This window comes from Pinus tabuliformis, chromosome Q, assembly GCF_031772625.1.
Source record: "Pinus tabuliformis cultivar Carrire ecotype Pingquan chromosome Q, CPIR1, whole genome shotgun sequence".
Classification (NCBI taxonomy): domain Eukaryota; kingdom Viridiplantae; phylum Streptophyta; class Pinopsida; order Pinales; family Pinaceae; genus Pinus; species Pinus tabuliformis.
Genome location: NC_142296.1, coordinates 753,865,544 through 753,890,152, shown reverse-complemented (window position 1 = coordinate 753,890,152; position 24,609 = coordinate 753,865,544). Strand labels below are relative to the sequence as shown.

At 40.4% G+C, this 24,609-nt stretch overlaps 1 protein-coding gene across 2 annotated transcripts in view; it reads left to right on the top strand.

Annotated features, from left to right (window-relative positions):
• GSH1 (glutamate-cysteine ligase) overlaps positions 1 to 24,609 on the top strand; it is a 406,219-nt gene that overhangs the window by 281,534 nt on the left and 100,076 nt on the right. For both annotated transcript variants that reach the window (XM_089385200.1, XM_089385199.1), the window contains exon 13: positions 3,211 to 3,303. In XM_089385200.1, the coding sequence (XP_089241326.1) occupies positions 3,211 to 3,303 (93 nt within the window). The remainder of the gene's footprint in view (positions 1 to 3,210; positions 3,304 to 24,609) is intronic.

Here is a 24,609-nt window from a genome sequence, read left to right as displayed (position 1 = left end):
TCCCAACACCACTTTATCAACCTGTCTGGAATCTTCTTTCCCTAAAATCTTTGAAATTACTTGTAAGACTGGTCTTATATCAACTGCGAAAATATCTAAAGAGAACATATTATCATCTAGAGAGAATTGTCCTGACTTAGGAGCTAAGAATGAGGTGACATGAGACAATTCTTGGGGTGACAAGCTATCATAATGGGAGACCAGAGATTCCTCAGTAAAGGTAGTGTATGTTCTTAACACAGGGTAATTCAGTGCTTGGTGAATTAACTGAGTGGTTACTTGGAAAACATTTTCTCTAGAATGATTCATTACGAAGCACTTCTTAGGGTACATGGCTGAGGCTAGCCATTGGATGAATTCAGGAAACAAGTGAGTCTTAGGGATGAAAGCTGCTAAAACCCCTGACCTAATGATTGTCATGGATATAGGGAAATTTTTCTAGTTCAGAATGACTTCTTGATATAATGGTAGATGCTTAATTCTACAGAGGGTATCAGAAATATCATGTTCGACATCCATTAATGGGGTATGAATGATTGAGGAAGAACTTACTTGCTTGGCCATGGCGTCTGGTGGGTGACAGTTGCTGACTCAGAATACAGTTGCTGAAGACAATTGCTGACTCAGAATATTGAATTAGAAAGGAAGCTGCTCTGTTTTACAAGCGAATGATTAATACAATGTTCTCTTTTACACTTTGATTATATACAATAACCAAACAGGGGAAAAAATCTGCAATAAATGCTGTGTATTAATGGAGTGGTGGATGAGGTGACGGGGTATGGTGAGTGATGTGGACGATTAACGAATGAAGGTGGCGGAAGACGTGGAGTGAGCGATGTGGAGCGGAACAATTTGGGTGGCCCACTGTGGGGGTAAGGAATGTACGGGAGCTTTATTAGAATTGAACCCTCGCAGTTATCTCAGGCCATAGATCGCGGTCAACCATGCCAACATCACGGTCAACTGCGGGGGTTAAGGCTGAATTAATTTTCATGCTTGTTGCTTCCCTGCAACACACCTCAACGTGCTTATCGAGTTATCACTTGATCGCACCTCTTGAACCTGCGTGAACTTTAGTAAATGGGCCGGGCCCATTTACATTGTCGATTTTTTTTTTTAAACAACAAAATAATACTTTGGCGTTTAGATCTTTTTGATTTTTCTGAAATTCATACATAATATTTGATTTTGTTTTTATTTTTATTTTTTTCTTTTGTAATATTATTAAGAAACCTCAAATGACAATGGATGCTACAGGAGGGACCACACAACCAAAATTTAGGGTTTTCCATGTAGTGCCATGATCCATCCCTAAAACCAATAGGTCAGTAAAAGAGATCCCACGGGACTAGGGTGCAAGGTTAACATGCCAAAAGAGGCCTAGGGGATAAGAGCATAGACCTAAACCACTCTTTCTGCCAAATCTCCCCATTAATCCATGCCCAAAGTTTCCGTGATAAATAAACTACAATACTCAATTACCAAATAACAAGGCATACCTTTATGTTTGGGAGGCCCACCTTCAAACATATGATCTGGACAGATGGGTGAGGGACCACATGGCTGGCTCAGGTGGTGGAGAAATATCACATCAAGCTAGTTGGTGGTTGCGAGGGGCTGCCAGCTAAGGACCATCATGGAGAAATTTTTTCTCCTATGGATATCACCCACAAAATTGTGGGTAACGGGTTGATAACAAAATATTCACGCATTTCCATCTTGTAAATGTGCCTATTTTTCTTTATGCGTATGTCTAATGTATGGAATGCATTGATAATCTAGGGTTTTTCTATTGTAGCCTAATTTGTTGAATATCAATTGTATATAATCTTGATATCATCATTGTATGCATCACTCATATTGAAAATGTGAATGATATCTCCCTTGTTGGATCTTGATTATAGCTCTCACGAGTGACTTTAATCCCTCACAAAGGCAATAGTTAGGGTTTGTGCTAGGGCATCAAACATCCTTACTCCTTTGCAAGAATTGGCTAATCTATCACCTCCATAGACTCCATCAACCCAAGGACTAGGCACTGTCCATGTCTTGTTGGTGATTAGACCATCTTTTACCCATGAACTTGAATTTCCAGTCTCCTTTAATTCGACCATCTTAAGGCCAAGCGACCAGCAAGGGCTTAGTGTGAATTTGCTAGGAAGAGGAGTTTTTGGTCTTGGAAGGTCTCAACATCTAGGGTTGAGTGGTTGCCTCAAAATCATTCCCCTTTGGTGGCCATTCCTTCCATTTTCATCCATAATTTCTCTTGCCCTAGGATAAAACCCTAGTTTGGTTATAGCTTCAATTTGAGAGTTTTTTTTAAGTTACATGTGCCTTTATCTTGTTAATACTTATTATTGGAAACCTTTTCTTGGCATCTTGACCTTGGGTCATCCCAACACACAACATATCAATCAAACCCTAGGTCTTGCATTGCCTCAATTTGGCCTCTACTTGGAAAGTGAATTGCCCCTTCTTCATTGTTGGAGCCTTGTACCTAAATTGTGCCTTTCCCTTAGAAGCCTTGTAATCACCTGATAGCTTTAAGCATAGAAAATCTCTTAGGCGACCTACCTACTGGGACTCCTCCCATTGGTAAAAAGCCATAATGAACAGGGGGTAGTAGTTGTGGTGACAATGGGATACTACCTTATTGTGTCACTTGATCGTGTGATAGCCTTGTAGGGTTTCCCTCTCCAAGGCTTGCTAGATTTTGCCATGACAGGACCCATCGGTTTGTTGTAAGTATTTATGTGTATGTCTTGGGTATGTAAACTGTTAGCTCGGTAAATGCCTTGGGCAGGCATTTTTAAGGGGGGGTATAGCAGCATGATTTAACTAGAAGTTTGTCAGCTTGTATTAGAGTATTAGTTTGAGGGTAAGTTTTAATCCTTTTTTGTATGGTTGCACATTTTCAATGCTAATGACTGAACTGACTGGTTGCAAAAAACAAAATACATTAAATGTAAACTGGCTAAGGTAGCCTTTTGACATTTGTAGGTATGTAATGGACCTGTTCCACTCTGAAATTGTACTCTGGATTCTTTTGTTTTAAGGATAGACTTTCTACTCTTTTTCTGCAAGGAACTTTAGTATCTAGGTTATCCATGGTGTATGCTTTGAAAATATAATTGCATTATCTGAGAATGACGGAGAAGATTAAGCAAAAAGTAAAGAACATAAATAGTGATTCCCTCATTTCTGCAGGTAGGGTTGCTGTATGATGAAACCTCACTTCAGTCAGCATTGGACATCACAAAAGACTGGACACTTGAAGAAATGCAGATGTTAAGGAATAAGGTTGGAGATGTTTTACAGATGAAATGCTATGTTGATTCTTATATCGATTATTTAATTGAGTTATTTGATTCAGTGAAGATGTTTGTGAACGATGTATGGGCTTTAGGGATGTTTGTAATTGCACTTTTTACTGTTAAAATTATCTAATTTTTTGTTCACAAGGAACTGCATGATGGTTACTAGTTATATTTAAAGGAGGATTCTCGTTGCTATAATTTACGCATGCACATGCTGTTGTGTGTTCTTACAAACCACCTCTGTTTGTGCTAAAGAAATTAATACTGTGAAAACATTCAGAATTTTATGATTCTTCTATTGCCTTTTATTCTTATCTTTGATCTATTTGTCTAGTTTTTCAAATGCTTCCAATTATCTCCATTTAAAAGTTTCCACTAACATAAATTTGCTTCTATCACCTACATTTCTTTTCTTGTTTTGAAATAATGAAAGATCCAAATTTTGATTAAATTCATCTTGTGCATCTTTAGATGTTTTAGCTCCTTGATGATGAACTGAACATGGAGCATTAAATAAGTTAAATCAATATCTTATTTTCTTCTACTCTATTCTTATAGCTCCACCAGTGTTAACCATCTAACTTGATGAGGTAGAATAGTCAAGAATTTGACTTATTTACAAAAATATGATGAAATACACATTTTGGGGATTTTATAGAAACTTTGCTTCTCAGCCAACCCGATTCCTGTTACACTGAACTCAATAGTGTGAGTTCTATGTGATAATTGTTGCAGATCAAACTCAGTCAACCTGTGTCAAACTCAGTCAAACTGAGTTTGAATCACCCTGAGTTGGAAAAACTCTATTGGTGGAAGATCTGAGTCAGAATCACTAGTCTAAGAGTAAAATTCCTGATTCTTGTCAGAGTGAACTCATTATTGAGTTCTATGTGCTAATAGTTTTTTGCTATCAAACAAGTCCTGCCTCTCATCTTTCTGTTGTTAAAAGTCTAGAGGGATTTATTTGAGTTCCCTGAACTTGCTGTGTCTTACCTTTAGATCAAGGGTACATTTGCTATTTTATAATAGGATGATATACACAAGTGTATTTCGTCATCATAATGCATATAAATTTATGCCCCCTATGATCTATTAGTTTGAAGAATATTATGGACATGGTTGGTCATGTTTAGGTTCCATTTTTTTCATGCTGATACATAGCCGGTGAAAATGGTAAATACCTAGTTATGCATGATTCTGTCCACAATGACTGTCTAGAAAAATTCTTGGTTTTTTATATTTATTTTCCAAAGAAAAAGTTGTAATATATTTATTTCATGAATTGAAATGTTAAATTACTTGAGCAATATATGCCTATGGCATATGGTCATCTCCAGAATGTTACGTGACTATGCCCATCAAAATATCTATTGCTGCAGGCCTATCAATGAAATGCTTTCAGCTATTACAGGTCTTTACAATTTATCAAATATAATGAATAATCTACTACAAAGATTGAGCTACAGAAAGCTGTGCAAAGGATGGGCATCTTCCAAAAACTGTGCATCTTCAACTGTCCAAAGGGATCTGATGCGCCACATTTGAAAGCTTATCTACAGTATTATTGAAGTCTATTTTGATTCAAAGAAATAAGTGTAAACTTGCTTCTCCAAATATGAACTTGGTCCATGATTGCTTGAAGTCCCATGTTTTTAAAAAACACAGTCCCAACGATCCAGTCAAGAATAAGTCTTGAATCTCCATAAACCTCCAAGCTATCCAAACCTTTTTCTAATGCGATTATGAGCAAATCTGAGAGGGTATTTAGTTCTTCCCAGCTATTTGTTCCATACCCTAAGCCTACCTGGAAAGAGAAATGATGGTTTGCTGTTAGATGTAGTCTTCCGCCTACTCCTCACAAGCCAGGATTACCTTGTGATGCACCATCAGAAAACCCTATGGTTTTGATTCATCAATCTGCTCAGGTGGAATTTGCCTCAGTAACTTTTTTTTGGGAAGGTCTTGAAATCCTCAAAACAAAATTTGTATTCTGTAGTGTACCTGCAGTGGGGTGAAAGATCATTCTTGAAAGATAAATTCATTAGATCTTCATATTGCCCAGTTCACAGTGAGTGAGAAGTCTCTGATTTTTATTCTATTTTAACATGTGGATCCTCATACCAGAGTTTGAAAGCTTGTGACAATGATTCACCTTCCAATAAGAGTTTTGGCAGCCACTACTTCCTTGTCCTTTGCCACAGGTGCAAGTAATCCCTATGTCTTATACAAAGATAACTCTTAAATTTACTTCAAACTTTGACTAAAACTTCTCCAAATACTAAGCGTATTATCTCCTTAATTAAGACATATCTAGGTCAGCTGTAGCCCCAAACCAGGGCTTGAAGTTGTCTCCAACTTTAAATCAAATTTTAAACAATAGTTTAGGTCAGCCCTGTTACCGCTCAAACTAGGAGGGGTCGTAGGAGGGTTCCTATGGAGCAACTACTAAATCAAGGGGCATTCATGAAGCGATAGCCCAATGTCACCTCAACTAAGGTTCCCCACTCTTTATGACCTTTCACCGATGGGAGGAGACCCGGTATAAGAGGAATTACAATGATGAATGGATCAATGATCGGATAAGGAGTGATTCCTAGAGCCTATTCACAAGAGATGCTCAATTAAATAGCTTACTTGCTTGAGAAGCAAGGTGATGGGCTGTGTAAGAAGGGCTATGAGGATACCTTAGCCTAGGGTTGGAGGATATGCGTTGACAAGGGGCTTCCTAGACTTAAGGATCCTTATGTAGAGATGGATTCTATCTAGTCCCTGTGGAGTTTGAGTTATAAAGTTGCGGGACCACAAAGAACTCAGGTGGACCCAAACTAGGTCAAGGGTATGGAGTTGATCAACCAAAGAGGGGCTTGACGTAATTAGGGAAGAGAATAAGATCAAAGAACTAATTTTCTTTTGAAATTTGAATGCAGTGATCCAAGTGAAGACACTAACCCAAAATCAGCCTAGGGAGAGAAATGATCTCTGAGCTAGGGTTTGCGATATCTTAGGATTCCATCGTCGGATTGTGCTCAAATTTGGAGGACCCCTTAAGAAGACCCCAACGCAATGGTGGACCAATTTGTAAGGTGTTTGTATGGCTACAAAAGATTTTGTGTGATGCCCCATGAGACCTTCTAGGGTTGGGCCTAGAATTGGGAAAAGTGAAGAAAAGAGAGGGAAATTTGACCACCAAAGGGATATGAGGATCAATGCCTTATTGCTTGGGCCTAATGGAGGTAAGATACACATAGGTTGAGAATTTTGCTTTGCTAAAAAGCTATAATTGATCTTTTATAGCCTCTCCAAGGGTAAGAACTAGGTCAATAGGGATTTATACTTCAAATTTTCCAAAGAGATGAAGTTTCGAGGTCTTTCAACCTAAGAGGTGCCTCTAGGAACTATCACCCACTCTCTTCAAGTACAACACATGCATTAAATCACTTATTCAAGGTTACCAGAAGAATTTCGCATTTACTTTAACCCATACAAGAATAATGATAATCATAACATGTAGTAAACCAGTAAAATACCAAGAATAGCATCATAATTTGACATACATGAGAGAGAGAGAGTATATCCATTTATGAACTTCACATTAGAAAGAAGCTCCAAAGACAATAGCGAAATCCAAACATCATGCTGCATCAAAAAAGCTCCAAAAGTTTAGGTAGCGAAAAGTGCAAAAATCTCACAAGAGATACTTATTACTAATCCAATCCAATAAAAGTGGTGATGATCAAAATGAATAACCTCAATTGTTTTTATACAATCACTAATGAGTTCGATTTGCTTAATTTGACCTAATTGAGCCCCAAATAATAAAATAATGTGCAATAATAACATCCCTTGGTGACAAGCCCACCAAGATAGCTCAATAGCACAATAATGAGCCTCTTAAGAGAGTAGAATGATCAATAAAGTGAGTCATTGGGCCTTTGAGGAGGCCTAATGAAGTCCAAAGTGTGCCATGATGTGAGAATGGCCTTAAGCATAATGGACAAGGTGTTGGCCCCTTGTTTCCAAGCATATCCTTTTGGTGCCCCCAAGTGGGTGTGAGGGGCACAAGAACATCCTCATGGATCTCCAAGTGGATTGAAAATGCATGTAAACCATATGTAAGGGGCTAAGATGATTTCATAAGCCCTCATCTGAACCCCAAATCATATGCCAAGTGTATGGTGCAAGTGCGGAGCCGGCTGGGCATGGTGAACCAAGTGCATCATCCTCATCCAAAAGGTGGAACACGAGCAATCAATGAGTGGTGTTGGGGATCCATGAAGATTTGCGATGGTGGAAGCCCATGGCTCTCAATGCTCACCCTACAAGTGCTAGTGTGGCCCTCTAGAGGGTTAGGGTCCCATATAGGGAGACCAAACCCCAAACGGAGACCCACCTGCAATCCCACATAAGATCTAATGCGTCCCATTGCCCTCCAATACAAGAAATCATTAGAATAATCAAGTAAAAGAGCTTACAAGTCATGAAATCAATGGGGCATTTCATGGTGGCATGCCCTTCCATAGTGGGCTTTGGCATGTACAAGTGTCTACAAGCTCAATAAGGGGGTTAATCAAGGACCCTATTAGTTGGTTTCAACCTTTAAAGGGGGGGTGGCATGTCCATGTTACATCCTTCAAGTGGTAGGTGGCAATTGATATAGTGATGGAATAAAGTGGGGATCAAGGGAATCATCCAGACCACATGTCATGGTACAAGGGTAGCTACAATAAGGGAAGCCCACACCTCGGTATATGAGAGTAGGAGGGAGAAATTCGTGGTACATGAGTTACCCTGACCTTTGTTTTTCCACGCTTCTTCATTTGCCTTTTGCCTTTGATTGATTTTTCTTGATAACTACTCGAGACTCTAGGGGATGAGAGCATGTTGTGTAATATATAATAGTGGATACCCCCTTAAGGTAGTGAAATTCATTGCCCCTGTTGGAATTTCTAAGTCTAACTGTTAGAAACCCTTCATATACTTTTCTGATTTATTTCTGCCTACTTGTTCTGATTAATTAACAAGTTATTTACCATGTAAATATTGAAAATAAATACAAGTACATGAAGGGTTTCTAACAGTTAGACTTAGAAATTCCAACATGGTATCAGAGCTTGGTTGCAGATCACGGGAGAATTGAGGACATCAGCCGAGTAGAGAAACAACAGCAGAAAACAGATGTCTCGAGTGACAGACGCTGTTCCTAGCAGAGAAGCAGCAAGGAAGGGGTGACGCAGTGCCTCCGTCATCAAGTTTGAGCTGGGAAGAGGATCAATGTAGTGACAGAGGGGAGTAGACTCGACCTACGCAGTGCCCGATCATCTTTCTCAGTCAAGAAGGATTGACGCCCGTGGCCAGGAGGTGCAAATTTTGCTGGTGCTGGGATTGCGCAGAGCTTAGAAGCTCTAACCTTCAGTTTGTTGGGGCTTAGGAGGCTGTGGGTAAGTTGTAGAGTGAAGCTGGTGGGGTACTGTAGTCAGAACAGTACCTAACAGCGCAAGACCAAGGAGGAGGGAGTTGCTACCGAGGATTTCTAGCCAAGAAATCCGGATCAACGATGCAACTGCACTAAGGATCGGAGTGGAGGCATCTCGACATTGGCAGAGGGGTTTCTAGGAGGGAAATCGAGGCTCAGAGGGAGTCACACCAAGAACTTCCAGAAGGGAAGTAGAGGAGCAGCGAGATGGCAGTGAACGGGGTAAGAGACCACAACAGACTGGACGGAGCCTCAAACTTCGTAGTCGGGAAGGCCAGAATCTTATCCGTTCTAGACAGGAACCGTCTCAAGCAATTCACCTTGAGGACAATAGCAATCCCAGTTGATCTGATTGATAACAATAAGTACGAGGATGCAATGGCGAGGGCCAAGAGCATCATCATTGACGGGGTTAAGGACCATGTAGTACCACACATTGCCCAGAAGAATATAGCAAATGAGATGTGGGAGGCCCTAAAGAAGTTGTATCAAAATACTTCCGTGCAGAGGAAGATGCTACTAGAAAATCAGTGGCGGTCATACTAGATGTAGAAGGGAGAACAAATCGACCCCTTCCTCGGTCGATTGAAGGAGATCCGGGATTAGTTGACTTCCATAGGAGCCATGCCGGATCAAGAACCGGATCAAGAATTGATGGTGAGAACAACCCTAAACACAGTCTCAAAAGACTGGGAGGTGTTTGTCCAGAGCATACTGGGCAGGGTGACCCTTCCAGATTGGGAGGAAATGTGGGCGACTCTTTGCCAAGAAGACATCAAAAGGCTAAGGAAGGTGGGAAGCAACGACAAGGGGATCATAATCAAGAAGGAGGAAGAGGACGATGCTTCCCTAGCATATGAGGGAAAACAGGAGAAACGGAAGAAGAAGGACCTCTCCAAGGTCAAATGCTTCAACTGTGGGGAACTGGGTCACTATGCAAGCCAGTGTTCGAGGAAGAAGAGCAAGGGAGAGGCTTCCGAGACCAAGGCTGCACCAACAAGTGCGGCGAAGGAATTGGAAACAGATGATGACTGTGCCATGAGTGCTCACACGCCACTTGAGCGGAAGTGGGGAGACATCGAGCTGTAGTAAGATGAACTACAAGTGATAAGGGGCATGATTCTCGATGTACCCAACCTCTTGGATTATACCTTGCTACGGGAGCCCCAAAGAGGAGTAGCAGGACTGGCAGATGTTGGTAGAGACGGATGCGGATGGAGGGACAAGAGGGAGCTACAGTGTAGGAGTCTCAGGACAGCGTGAGGCAGTAGTGCGAGATGCACAAAGTTGTTGCAGTAGCGCAAAGGTTAGAGAGGGAGCTCTTGTCAGTGACAGAGGGAGCCTCAACATTGGGAGCGTTTCTGGCCTAACGGAGATGTCAGAGTTGGGAGATTAGTTACTTACTTCTCAGTAACTGAGTTACAGTGCAATAGTTAGCAGTGGTAGTGCTATGGGCAACACGATGCAACATGATGAGAGGGATTTCAGTTCAGCTGCAGCAGTGGTAGTGGCAGAGCCATGGGTAGCAGCACGAATGCAGAGGGAGTTGCTGTACAGATGCAACAGTGGCAGTGGCAGGGCCATGCGTAGTAGTACTCGATGCAACAGCTTCAGAGGATGTTGGGTAGCAGGCCTAGCATCAGCATAAGGACTGATGACGGATGATCAGGGTGATGCTCAGTTAGGAGTATTATTAGAGCATAGTCCTCACTAAGAGGAAGTGTTGATTTGGGGTAGCATCAAATGTGCTCTAGCCTCGAAACTTGGTGGAGAGGCTAAGGCACATGAGATCTCCAATACCCAGAAATGGTTTGGGCAGATTCTAAACAGTTTGAGAGATATTAAAATAATTAATATTTTTAATGGAGTTCCTAAGTCTAAACTTAGGGAAAATAAAATATTAAATTGTATTAATATAAAACTGTGTTACAATGGTCTAAAAGTCATGGATCAAGCCAAAATTAATCTTAACCATTGATTAGGGACTTAATCTCGACCATTGAATTGTCAACGAGAAAAGTATAAAAGGAGGCTTGAGGGTCACTTGGAGAACACACCGAGTTGATCAAGATTTCGATTTTCTGGGGCAGGGTTTGTTAAGGAAGTCGAAAGAGTGATCAGAGTTGCAGCTGAGGGGCAATGAATACAGAAGAAAAGAGGCAGAGAGGGTACCGGGAGAATCAACGCAAAAGCCGGGAGAGAGGGACGCAGAGCGAGCCAGAGGCCACCTAGAGCCAATTAGGGCCCACGCAGAGGCAGCCAGGAGCTGCGCAGTGCCTTAGAGAGCCAGTGTGGGTGAAGCAGAGGCTCTAGAGGCTGACACAATGCCTCCAAAGGTTGACGCAGGGGTTATTGCACTGACACTAGGTTGACGCTGGGCCAGGAAGGGCTGACGCAGTCCCCAGAGGCAGACGCTGGGGTTTTCGTGGAGCAGATTGGAGCTGGGAGCTGTTAGAGTGTTTATCTGGGGTTTCAGCCGGAACATCTGTCTCCGACTGAGAGGTACTACTGCCAAGATTATTCTCTGTTGGGTCTGCCGGTTTTGGCACCCAGATTGTATTCAGAAAACTGCATAATAATTAAAACCCTCAGATAGCTGCATCGGTTTTTCCACCTTGTGTTGTTATGGGGAAATTGGTCCAAAAACAACAGTGTCACTTGTGTGCCTGTTTTGTTTCCTTCAGTTGATGATCTGTAATGTGTTAAGCATGTATTTGTATTTATTTTCAGTATTTACATGGTAAATAACTTGTTAATTAATTAGAACAAGTAGGAAGAAATAAATCAGAAAGTACATGAAGGGTTTCTAACGGGTTAGACTTAAAAATTCCAACACCCACCAGGGGTTGGGACAATCATGGGTCCCTTAATGATGGAGGGGGCTCATCTCGAGCGTCTTACCGCTCAAACTAGCAGGGGACCTAAAGGAGATCCCTAAAGGGAAAATGCTAGACCAAGGGAAACAAATGGAGACTTAGCCCATTGTCACTTTAGCTAAGGCTCCCTACTATTTACGGATTTTCACTGATGGGAGGAGTCCCGGTATATATGGAGTCACAAATGAGGGATAAATGAACAAGTGGATATAGATTGACCCCAATAATCCCTTTCCAAAAGAGATTGAAGAATAGAGCTTGCTTGCTTTCGAAGCAAGGTACAATGTCTTCTAAGAGAAGGATGGGAATATTTGAGAGTTAGGCTAAGGGAATATGACTTGTGAAGGAGTTTCCCAATCCCTAAAATCCTTATTGAAATTGATATCCCAGATTGTTCTTGAAGAATTGTCTTTTCAAAGGAATGGGACCACACGGGACCAAGTGGACCCAGCCTATGTTAAGAGGTAAGAGTGTAGCCACCAAAAATATTCTTAACCCATACAAGGATGTGGAAAGGATCAAAGAAAGGATTTTCACTTAAAGGTGTTGATTTGATCCTATGAGGCACTAGCCTTGGGGATACCATGGCAAAGTTTGATCTTGAAGCTAGGGCTTGGCTTTTCTCACAACTCCACCGTCGGAATGGCTTCAGAATTGGAGGAGACCTTGAGGAAACACCAGTGCAGGGGATGCTAGGAGGTCGAACTTTTTGGAGGGCTATTTTGTCCGAAAAATGATGCCCTAGTTGACCCAACACAGCTAGACCTAGGAAAAGGTGAAAAAAATTGATTTTGGGTGACCACCTCTTGGTAGATCAATGCCTTAGTCTTTGGAGAATGGAGTCTATGATAAATATGAATGAGGAGCTCGTTTCTTGGTCAAGGAGGCCTTGAGACTACCTTGCTAGCCTTCTAGTGCGAAGGGAAGCAACCTTGCAACTTTTAAACTTCGACTTGCAAAATGTGATGGCTTGTCAAGATGAATTCGTTGATAGAATTATCACTAGGAGGTTTCATTCAAATTACATGGCCCATACATTGAGAGATGCTATATAGAGACAAAATTCCACAATTCAAGCAGTAAGTGCATGCAACAATTAGCTCTAAAAACAACGAAAATCCCAATCCAATGTATATGACAAAGTAAAACAAGAATATCATTAAAAGCATGTACTTACATGTAATAGAACATATCCAACTTGTTAGGATATTCCGAGACATAGGAATTAATTAAGTATAACTTGGTCTAGTGTATAGTTAGGTAAGATGTGCTTCTTTAGTATGTACTTTTTGTAACTTACAATTTGACGGTGACGATATGTTCTAGACATGAAGTGATCTGACAATTCATTCTCTCCTTGGTATTACCGATAGTTGATCCGTGGCTTAACACCCAATTGGGCCATGATATCTATTTAAAGAGCATGGAGGGTCATTTGTCGGAGACTGTTTATGAGATGAGCTTATGTAAATTTTCTTTCTTTTACATTAATAATATTGCCTGAAGTGGTCGCGTTGGCTTAGGCTATGGATTGTTTCCCTCTTTGAGGGTTTTAACCACGTCAAGAATACTGGTGTACTGATCTGTGATCTGTTTGTGAGTGGTGTCCTTTGATGTTCAATCTAAGGAACTTATCCTGTAAATTCCTACATTGTATCAGAGCATTTCGAGGGCCACATCAGTTGGTGATCTGAATCTGAAGCCGGTACAACTGCATCTGACTGTCGTTTCCTAGATCTATTGTTTTTGATCGCTTTCGGGCTGAGAGGACTGCTCTATTTTGTTGGGAGCATCTGTTCCAGTGAGGAAACCTTTTCGTTTCACGCGAAAAGGTTTCTAGTAGCCCTAGCTACGTCATTTTTAAAATCTAGAGGGACATAGTCTTTATTTGCAGTTATAGTTATTTATCTCTCTGTTTATTTTGATTTATAGTCATCTATAATTTTTTTATTATCGGATCTATACCTTTGACTTCTGCGTATGCTCTTTGCCCCGTGGATCTATGCGATTTGAGCAAACCAAAAACAAAAATAAAAGATTTTTCTCATGCGTATGCTCTTTTCCATTGCGCCTTAGTGTGATCTCGGAAAATTAGAAATGTTGAGGAAAATATCTAGTTTCCGGGGGACTAACCCCAAATCTAACTTTAAGCCATAAGACTTGCATATGTTTGCTTGTTTGTTTGGTTTGTGTGGTTGTTTTTTAATTTTGTAGGTAAAAAAGGGGTTTTCAAGTAAGCACGCGCCCCAAAGCTTCGTTGTGCAAAAAAAAAGCCCCTTCCTCCTTTCCAACAGTTACTAAATCTTTTAACTACCTCTCAGTTGGTCTAAAGTTACTTTATGAGAATAGAGATCTTGGGTTCAAGTCTTTTTTTTTGTTGAGTTACTTTTTGAAAAAACACATGTAACTTATGTTTTAAAGTTATTTTATGTAAAAGTGTTCTCACCCATTATAAAAAGTGAGTCACTTATAACTCTAAAGTCACTTTACCTTTTATTTAAGTTACAATTTAGTGGATAGTTCATAAAGTACCATTGTAAAAGTGACTTTCACTTATTTATAAAAGTGGGTCACATAAAATAATCTTTTTAAAAGTGAGCTAATTAGATTAAGTTTGGAAAGAGGGATTTTTTTTAGATATAACATTATCATCAACTTTCCAACATTCATGTGGTTCATTGGCATCTTCAAGAACTTTTCTTCAAAAAGCCATAACTTCTTCATGCAAAAGTCATTTTTAGCGTTGTTTTTCTTGAATCGGCCTAATTTTTCGAGATCTTTCCATTGGAACACTTAGTTTTAGCATATACAGCTTCGATTTCTTTTAAAATGGAAAGTCCATGCCTAGTTATTCTTGACAGCACCAACTACTTCCAATGACCATCCTACATGGTGGATTTACTAAAGTAAAGGTCTTTATAGAATAGTCTCAGGTCAAGAGTCTAAACCTCAAGATGAAGATAAACTAGCCAAATGGGAAAATAAGCAAGATCAAGCATGTGAGTTGATAGGGATGTCTATTTCTCCAGACTTTAGATTCTGTGTCAGAGAAATTGATACCCTCGATGAAGCAATGAAAAAGCTTAGTACTGTTTTTGGAATTAAAAATGAAATTAGAGCCCATCTACTCGAAAATGAGTTGCTTACTTTGGACCCCAATAATTTTTCTTCCATTGAAGATTTTTTTTCCAAGTTCAAGAACCTTAGACTTCTCTTGGAAGGTGTTAAGGTTAAGAAGGAAGATGGTAGCCTTATCTATTCCATTTTTACTAAGGTAGGACCAACCTACTTTGTGTTTGTTTCCACCTTCTATTCTACTAGAGAAGCCTTTATTTCTCAAGGACATGAGTACAAGTCCCCCTCTTTTGATGCCTTTTGTGATTCTTTAATAAAAGAACAAGAAAACTCTTATATCTTGGTCTTCTTAATACTGGAAACTCTTCTAAGAAATCCCTAACAACCCAACAACAATCAAGTTCAAAGAATCCTAAGAAGCAACATCCTAAAAAGAATGGTCCTAAACCAAACAAGGGTCCTAAGAAATTTTAGTCTCAAAATGAAAAATCAACTCAAGAAAATGATGAGGCAGATAAGAACAAAGGGAAGAACACTTATAGACATTGCAACTTTTGTAATCGTGATGGCAACTTAGAATCCAAATGCTTTAAGAAGATGGAAGCCTTGGAAGGAGAATGAAGAAGCATAACATCCATTTGGAACACTCTTCAACTTCAACTTCATCTTCAGGAATAACGCTTTCTGCATGTGGTTGTCAAGCATATCGGTCTGGTTATGCACTAAATGTATCTTCTTCTACTCATTCTCATGAATGGCTCATTGATTCTGGAGCTTCTTATCACATGGCCAAAAACACAAGCATGTTTTTTTATTTAACTGATTGTAACACCAAAAATATATATGTTGGTGAAAATAGATCTCTTAGTGTTGTAGGGACTGGAACTATTCATCTAGACAATGGTCAATTTAATGATGTATTATGTGTTCCTATCTTGTCCTGCAACCTTCTATCTGTATATCAGATAACTCTTCAGGTGAAGTTAAAATTGTTGAATTTTCACATCATGATGTTGTAATTAAGGACCTAAGAGATCCTAGACAGATTTTGGCTACTGGCATTGCTGATGATTCTACAAGGTTGTATAAGTTTAACAACTTTGGGTCACCAACTCTTCCCTCTGTATTTGTTGCTCATAATGATGAAGTGAACAACTTTGGCATAAGCGATTTGGTCACTTAAACTATCGCTCCCTTCAAAATCTATGTAAAGAAAATATGGTAATAGGTCTTCCTATGGTATCTTGCAAAGATGGTGTTTGTTCCGGATGTGTACTCGGAGAACATCATTGGGATAGTTTTGAAAAACGTGCCTCTTGGCACGCGTCAACCCCCTACAGCTTGTGCATAGTGATTTATGTGGTCCACTTCCTGTTGTTTCATTCTCTGGTTACAAGTATTTCTTAACTTTCATTGATGATTTCTCCAGACGCACTTGGGTATTCTTCTTAAACCTCAAGAGTGAAGTCTTTAACATGTTCTTGGCCTTTAAGGCCTTTCTTGAGAAACAATCTGGACATCAAATTCTTAAGCTAAGATTTGATAATGGCGGAGTATATGTTAACAACAAATTCATCAACTTTTGCATTGAGCATGGAATTCAATTGCAACATACTGTTCCATATACTCCACAACAAAATGGTGTAGCTGGAAGGAAAAATCACACCTTAAAGGAAATGGCTAATTGTATGCTTCAATCTAAAGGACTTAGTCTTAATTTTTTGGCAGAAGCAATTAACTGTGCAAATTGCATAGTAAATCACACTCCTACTAAGGTTTTAAAGAATATCACTCTAGAAGAAGCATGGAGCTCAATTAAACCAGATGTAAGTCACTTTCGTGTTTTTGGAAGTGAAGCATGGACCCATATTCCAGATGAGAAACATAAAGCCTTAGAACTTAAGAGTTGGATATTTTGAAGATGTCAAAGGATATAGGCTTCTTCAACCTAAATCCAAAAATATAACCATTAGAAGAGGTGTAAAGTTTGATGAAAATATATCAGCCTATGAGCCTAGTTTGGCGGATGTGCCACCTCTCTCTATCTCTTCTACTTATGAAAATATTCCTTCTTCAGATGATGACAACGAGGATGACAATCCTTCCCCACCTTCTCGGGATCTTCAATCAGCTCCTCAGCTTCCAAAATGGGTCTGCCCTACTTGGGATGCAGCAAGTGCTCTTGCAGGTGATCCTACAGATCAACGTCGTACACGTTCTCAGTTCGATAGAGCCTTTTCTTCACTGGCTCAAGTTTCAACGAATTATGATCCTGGCACCTTTGCAGAAGCTTCAAACCATCCAAATTGGGACACAACTATGAATGAAGAATATTGTTCATTATTGGCAAATAATACATGGGACCTTGTTCCTCTTCGAAAAGGACAAAACTTGTTAGATGCAAATATGTTTACAGAACCAAGTTTGGACCAGATGGAAAAGTTGATAAACATAAAACTCGTCTTGTTGCTAAGGGTTTTTCACAAGTTGAAGGCATTGACTATGCTGAAACCTTCTCCCCTGTTGCCAAAATGAACTCTATCTGCCATGTTCTTTCCCTTGCTGCCTCCTTCAAATGGGAAGTCCATCAGATGGATGTTAAAACCACCTTCTTGCATGGGGACTTGCATGAAGAAACATATATGGAACAACCTTTTGGCTTTATACAAAAAAGACTCTAGCCTTGTATGTCGGCTTTAAGAAATCCTTTTATGGTCTCAAGCAAGCCCCTCGGGCTTGGTATGCCAAAATGGATAGCTTTCTTTTAGATACTAGCTTTTCTAGGTGTCATTCTGACAATACTATCTACACCAAGAAAGTGGGTAGGTGCCTTATCATTCTTGTTCTTTATGTTGATGATCTTATCCTCACTGGTAGTGATCCCAACCTTATAAACCATGTGAAGTCTTGCTTTAAAAAGCTGTTTGAAATGACATACTTAGGACACTTGCATTATTTTCTTTGTCTTCAAGTCTTGCAATCCAAAGAAGGTATTTCCCTTTCCCAGTCTAGGTATGCCTGTGATCTTCTACGTGACTTTCACATGGAAGACTGTAAGCCAGCCTCTTCTCCCTTTCAGTGTGGAGAAAAACTTTCAGTCACTTGGACTTCCCCTGAAGTTGATGCTACCTTATACCATCAACTTGTTGGAAAACTTTTGTATCTGAACCATACCCGTCCTGACCAATGTTGCACGAAGCGGGAGCGAAGCGGAAGCGTTTTTTGGAAGCGGGGACGCCAAAGCATCATTTTCCAAAAATCTAGGAAGCGAAGCGTCCGCGGAAGCGTCTGCTATATATATATATATATTTTTTATATCTTTTTGCATTTATACTCAAAACAAACATCCCAAATACCAAATTAATTGTAGAAGACATGAAAACATGCATATTTTTGCATAAATCAAGATAGATATGGCATCCATGATTCCATTGTAGTTACTAGTATGTACAACAATCATCTATATTCTAGCTATTACAAACATACATCAAATTTTTAAGCATATTATAAAACATAAAACATTTAAGCATATTGTAAAACATAAAACATAGAGCATATTATGATTTATCTAGCAAGTGAGCAACTGTCAACATTTGTCATGTCCAAAATTCAAATAATAATGTTTACAAAATATGTCACTTGGTCACCGCCAAGCCAAAAAGGTTCAAAATTCAAATTCACAAGTCTACAAGTCTAATGAGTAATCTATGACAAAAAGTAGTAGATTGTGAATATATCAACTAATCTCTCCTCCTTCCACCACGAATAGAACGTGGTGGCGGGCCTCCACGTGGTGGCAATGAAGAAGATGGTGCCTGTGGAAGTCGTGGCACTGAAACTGATGAAGAAGAACCCCCTGCTGTTGGTGTTGAACCATGGAACCTAGGAACCAAGGGACCAGATGGGGGTGGGGGTGGTGGCATATCAACACGGTCATCATCATCCTAGAATCGCTCAAAAAATTCATGCAAAAAAAAAAAAAACACTAGTTAACAAAAAATTAAAAACATGAATTAGCGAAATGCTTTATAAGGGAAAATTGGAAAATTCATACCACAATGGACATACCTGGATAAGAGCATCCTCTAATTGCTCTAATCGCAACACTCCATCCTCCAAATTGGGCTCCTCTGGATTCTTGTCCCAAATCAACAAGTCTTTATTAGACTTTGCATCTTCACAGTAATGGGACAACAATCGCAAGTTGTAATGAACATAAACCAAACTCTCTGCCCGGTCTAAATTCAACCTGTTCCTTTTAACACTGTGGATGAAAGAATAAGAGCTCCAACACCTCTCTGCAGAAGAAGTGTTTACCACCTGTGATAGCACCCGCAATGCCAAACTCTGTAGAAGTGGAGTACCCCCTCCATGCATGTTCCACCACTCAAGAGCAGAAAAAGTCTCTCGATCTTTAATTGCATGCATGCTCCCAAATGGACCAGTGTTGAGCGTATAGTTGCTCACCTGTCTCCGTACCAATGCAACCTCCTCCTCATCAGGGATTAATTTACTCAATGCAGCCATATATTTTTTGTGAACCTCTTGATCTTGGTGTGGTTTTCTCCTGCTTGCCCCCCCAGGTGCTGGTGTTGAAAGCCATGATGGATGATAGTATTTAGGTGTCAAAACATATGCTAATGCATGCAATGGAACATTTAGCATTTCCCATCGGTTTTCCACCTCTACACGAATATAATTGTACAAGGTGGTATCTCTAGGCTCAACAATGTCTTTAATTTGCCCCAACATGCTATCCATTTGCTCATACACCTCCCCAATTACTGGTCGATCTGAATCTACAAACTTGATCATGTAATAAATTGGTTTGGTGAATTGCAAAACATATTTAACCTGTCCCCAAAAGTAACTGTCAAGAACAGTGTCCTTGACTGCATTAGCACCATCTATGTCAGTGTTAATTTCATCCCATGTTTCAGCATACACCAGATTAGTTAAAGCTTGTCTCACCTTCATTAGCCGCCTAAAGGTGAGGTAAAAACTAGCAAATCTTGTCTTTGCAATTTTAAGCAATTGCAACTTGGAGTAAGTGCCATAGAAGTAGTTTACCCTTGTATGCCCTGTGATGAATTTAATGAGCTGCTTCCCTCTCCTGTAAACCTCAGCAATCCACCCACATTCTTTGTGTTTCACAATATCATGCATCAAAAGGTTCAATGTGTGAACCAGGCACCCAGACCAAAAGATGTGTGGATGAGTACGCTCAATAATTTTTCCTGCTGCCTTACAATTTGCTGCATTATCTGTGATCACTTGAACCACATTATTCGGACCAACATCTTTGATTGATTTCAATAGGAGATCTGCAATGTTTTGTGCAGATGCAGTGATGGAGGAGGAGTCATGACATGCAATAAATACTGCACCACTAGAAGAAACACCAAGAACATTTATCAAATGTTGGTTTCTAATATTTGTCCACCCATCTAATACAATGGATACCCCAGAATCTACCGACTCATTTGTAAAACGTGTCAAAGCTCTTTGAACCTTAGCTTTTTCTCTTTCTAATAACACTGTTCTAGCTTTCTCATAGTTGGGGGCCTTGTATCCTTTTGGGGCTTCGTTGATGGCCTTTACCATTTCATGCCAATAGGGAGAGCGAAGCACATTGAATGGTACACCGCAAGCACAAAGAAAACGGACTATCTTTCCATCCACATCATCCCTCCCAGCAACATTAAGGAAATCCCCTATTGTTCTTCTACCTCCAGAGCTTGCAGAAGTACCATGAGGAGATGAGCAACTACCAAATTTAGAGGTTGCACTTGATTCAGAATGAGTTTTTTGTTTCTTGTTTTTTTGTTGTGCAGCCATCTCTATTTGGATGTATTTTCTTCTTTCTTCAGTTGAAATGTTTGGGCAAATTTGTACCCCCACATGACCCTTTTTTTCATCACTGTCCAGCACCCCACAAAGATGCCTCCTCAGACGGGTATATGAACCACAATATGGTTTTCCTCCATGACAACCATGAGGGCACACAAATTTGTAAGATCCACCACCCTTTCCCCCATCAAGTTTGGTCACATAGTTCCACAAGGGTGTTGATGTAGCTTTCCCATCTTGTGTTTCAGTGTCCCCTTCAGGTTCGTCCCCTTCCTCTTCAAACCCTTCCTCCTCATCATACATTGGGTCACTCCTATTAGGACCATCACCACTGTCCTCTTCTGTTTCTTCCCTTCTATTCCTATTCACTTTTGCCATCATTAAAACCAAGAGTGGAATGATACATAGAAGCCAAAAGAACACCATCTTGGAATATGGATATAGGTGGTGGACAACCTGTAAATAAAGGAGCAAGTAGAAACAATGGGAAAGAGTAGGAGAGGGAGGAGAAAAATACAAAAAAATTGTCAAAAAAACAAGGGAGTTTGGGGTTTGAACTTACCTCTTTAGCTCTTGTAGATGAAGTCCTCCAAGCTCTTGCTCCAAGCTCCTCCTCCTTCTCCTAGCTCCTCCTTCTTCACTCCTCCAAGCTCTCCTCTCTTCTCCTCTCCTTTCCTCTCTTCTCTTCTCTTCTCCAACTCTCATAAACTCAAAGTGAGAAAATGAGGAATGAATGGGGGCTTTATTCTTTTCATTCCTCACCTTAACCTCACTCTAACTTCACCCTAACCCACCTCCTTAATGTTGAGTTAACATAACTTAAAAAAAAATGAAAAAAGAGTGTTTTTTTCCCTTGCGCGCGCCCTTTTTGGCCGAAGCGTACGGAAGCGTGCGTGAAACGACCGCTTCCTGCTCCGAAGCGCCGAGCTTTTGAGGCCCGAAGCGCCGTACGAAGCGCGCTTCGGAGGCATGGAAGCGGCGCTTCCGGTCGGCGCTTCGGAAATTCCAGGAAGCAGCTTAAAAAGCCGAAGCGCCGCTTCCGAATTCGGAAGCGCCGCTTCCGAAGAAGCTTCCTAGGCGCTTCTGTATGGGACGCGCTTCGGAGCTTCGAACCGGGGGGGGGGGGGGGCGCTTCGTGCAACACTGGTCCTGACCTTTCCTTTACTGTTGGCCTTGTTGCTCGGTTTATGCACAAACCACATGAAAGTCATTGGAAAGCAGCTAAAAGAATACTTCGTTATGTTCGAGGTACAGTTCAATTTGGGATTCATTACAGTGCAGGGGCATCTCCTCTGTTAGTTGTTTTCACTGATTCTGATTGGGCTGGTGACCCTGACGATCGGAAGTCTACTGACAGTTATGTCTTCACTCTTGGTTCTAGAACAATTACATGGGCTTGCTAGAAATAACGTGCCATTTCTCCCTCTTCAGTAGAAGCAGAGCATTGTGGCGCTGTTGAAGATAGTAAGGAAGCCCCATGCTTCGTCAGATCCTGTCAGAATTTGGTTTTCAGCAGCAGCATCCGGCTACACTTTGGTGTGATAATCAATATTCCATTCAACTATGCAAAAGTCCAGACAACATCAGCGAAACAAACACATTGAACTACACATGCACTTCATCAGAAAGCTCATACATGACCATGTTCTTGAAGTGCAATATTGTTCAACCGATGATCAAGTTGCATACATCTTTACAAAGGTTCTCATAGAGGCGAAGTTTACTAAACTTCGATTTATGGTTGGAGTTCAAGAAGTTGTCACTAAGGGGGGATAGGCTCTAATGCCTCATTCCTTCTCCTATTGTGTCATCTTTGTACATCCTTCAATCCTATCCCAAGTTGTTCTTAAGGGGGGTGGTTCGGATATTTCGACACATAGGATTTACTTAAGTATAACTTGGTCTAGTGTATAGTTAGGTAAGGTGTGTTTCTTTAGATGTAATTTTTGTAACTTACTATTCGTAGTCATGATATGTTCTAGACATGAAGTGATCCGACGGTTCATTCTCTCCTTGGTATTATCGACACTTGATCCGTGGCTTAACACCCGATTGGTCCTTGATCTCTATTTAAAGAGCATGGAGGGTCATTTGTAGGAGGTCGTTTATGAGAGAAGCTTATGTAAATTTTCTTTCTTTTACATTAATAATAGTGCCTGAAGTGGCCGCGTTAGCTCAGGCCGTGGACAGTTTCCCTCTTTGAGGGTTTTAACCACGTCAAGAATACTGGTGTACTGATCTATGATCTATTTATGAGTGGTGTCCTTTGGTGTTTAATCTAAGGAACTTACCTTGTAAATTCCTACACAACCATCCACAATTTGACAATACAGAAGCTCCAAGATAAGATAAACCAAATCCAAACATCAAAATTTATCCATAAAGCTCCAATTCATCCTCCAAGAAAAAGTGCGAAATTCTCAAGAGAGAGAAGAGATCCAATCCAAAGTGATGATGAGCAGATGAACTCATCTCACTTGTATTTATACATTAATAAGGAGCTCGAATTAGTCTCCTTGGCTTACATAAGCCCCAAAAATAAAATAATGTGCTAATAATCTAACTTTTGTTGACAAGCCCACCAAACTAGCTCACAAATGAAAGAATAAGCCTCTTAAGAGGTCAAATGATGAATAATACATGTTGTAGGGCCCTCTAGGAGGCCTGACAAGGTCCATGGGTGCAATAATGAAGAGTAGAACCCTCAAAAGTGATGGACAAAGGGTTGGCCCCTTGTTCTCTAAACAATAAACTTGTGGTGCTCCCAATGGGTTTGGGGGAACAATAATAACCTGTGTCTCCAAATGAGTTGAAGATGCCTGTAGATCATTTGCAAGGGCTTTGATGATGGTGTAGGGGATGCCACATCATCCTACAAGTCCTGGGTCAGCTGCCAAGTGTATGGTACATTTGTGGGGTCAGCTGGGCAATGGTGAACAAGGTGCATCTTCCTTGTCCATTAATAGTATCTAGAGCATCTCTTGCCATCCTCTGGGATCCATGGAGTGCTGTCTACTACTATGGAGGCCCATGGTTCTCAACACTCACCCTACATGTGCCAATGTAGCCCTCTGGAGGATTATGTTGATTAGTGGTTGTCATTGATGTCAACCTAAGCAGCACCAGGGGCTACCCTAATATTGCAATGGCATTTTGACTTGACAACTCATATTATTTTGTGTCAACTATCTTCTCGATGGTTTCTACTCGTCGAGATCTTTCTGTTGATATATGGTACACGTCCCAGTTCTTCACGGTTTGAGAGTTATTTGTGTTTGAAGTTAGTAACCCCAGTTAGTGGGTGAAAACCCTATGGGGTTGTGGCATGGCACTCATAATTGGTTGTGGTCATTGAATAGTCAATAATTAATAATATTTTTTGCTCATAAAATCCCTCCAACGATCACTTGTTGAGGACCCTCTCAACTCAAGACATTCATATAAATAATGATCCTCATATCCTCTTGTAGGGATTTTGTGGCTTCAAACAGAGCATCGTGGCATTTTCTCTATAGCTTTTTTTTCTGTGAAGCTTCAGAAGCTGAAATTAAAACCCATTTGAGTCGGAATCTTGATGAACCTCGTGACCGAATTTCAGATCTTGGTTCGCTATATTTTCGGAGATATGATCTGAGAAAATTAGGGTTTTTGTAGGCTCCTGAATTCTATGTCAAACAATTGACGTTGGGAAAATCATCATAACTTTCTCTCTGAGCATTGGATTCAAATTTCGTAAATAGTCATAGAAAGAGGACAAACTATAGTTTGTTGAGTAGCATTTTCAGGGCCGAATGTCACAAAAATGACATGTGGCACTTCGTACAAGTTCGTTCTATTGAACCAGGCTATAATCGGTTCATTGTGGGAGATTGGGCATAACTCTTTCTTGAAGAATCCAATCTTGATCAGACTTGTGGGGTTGCAAAGAGGACTTAGAGGGCTACCACAAGACAAAATTTCAGACCCTGAAGATCCGAAATTACATAGATACAACATTCAGTATTGAGCTCCTAAA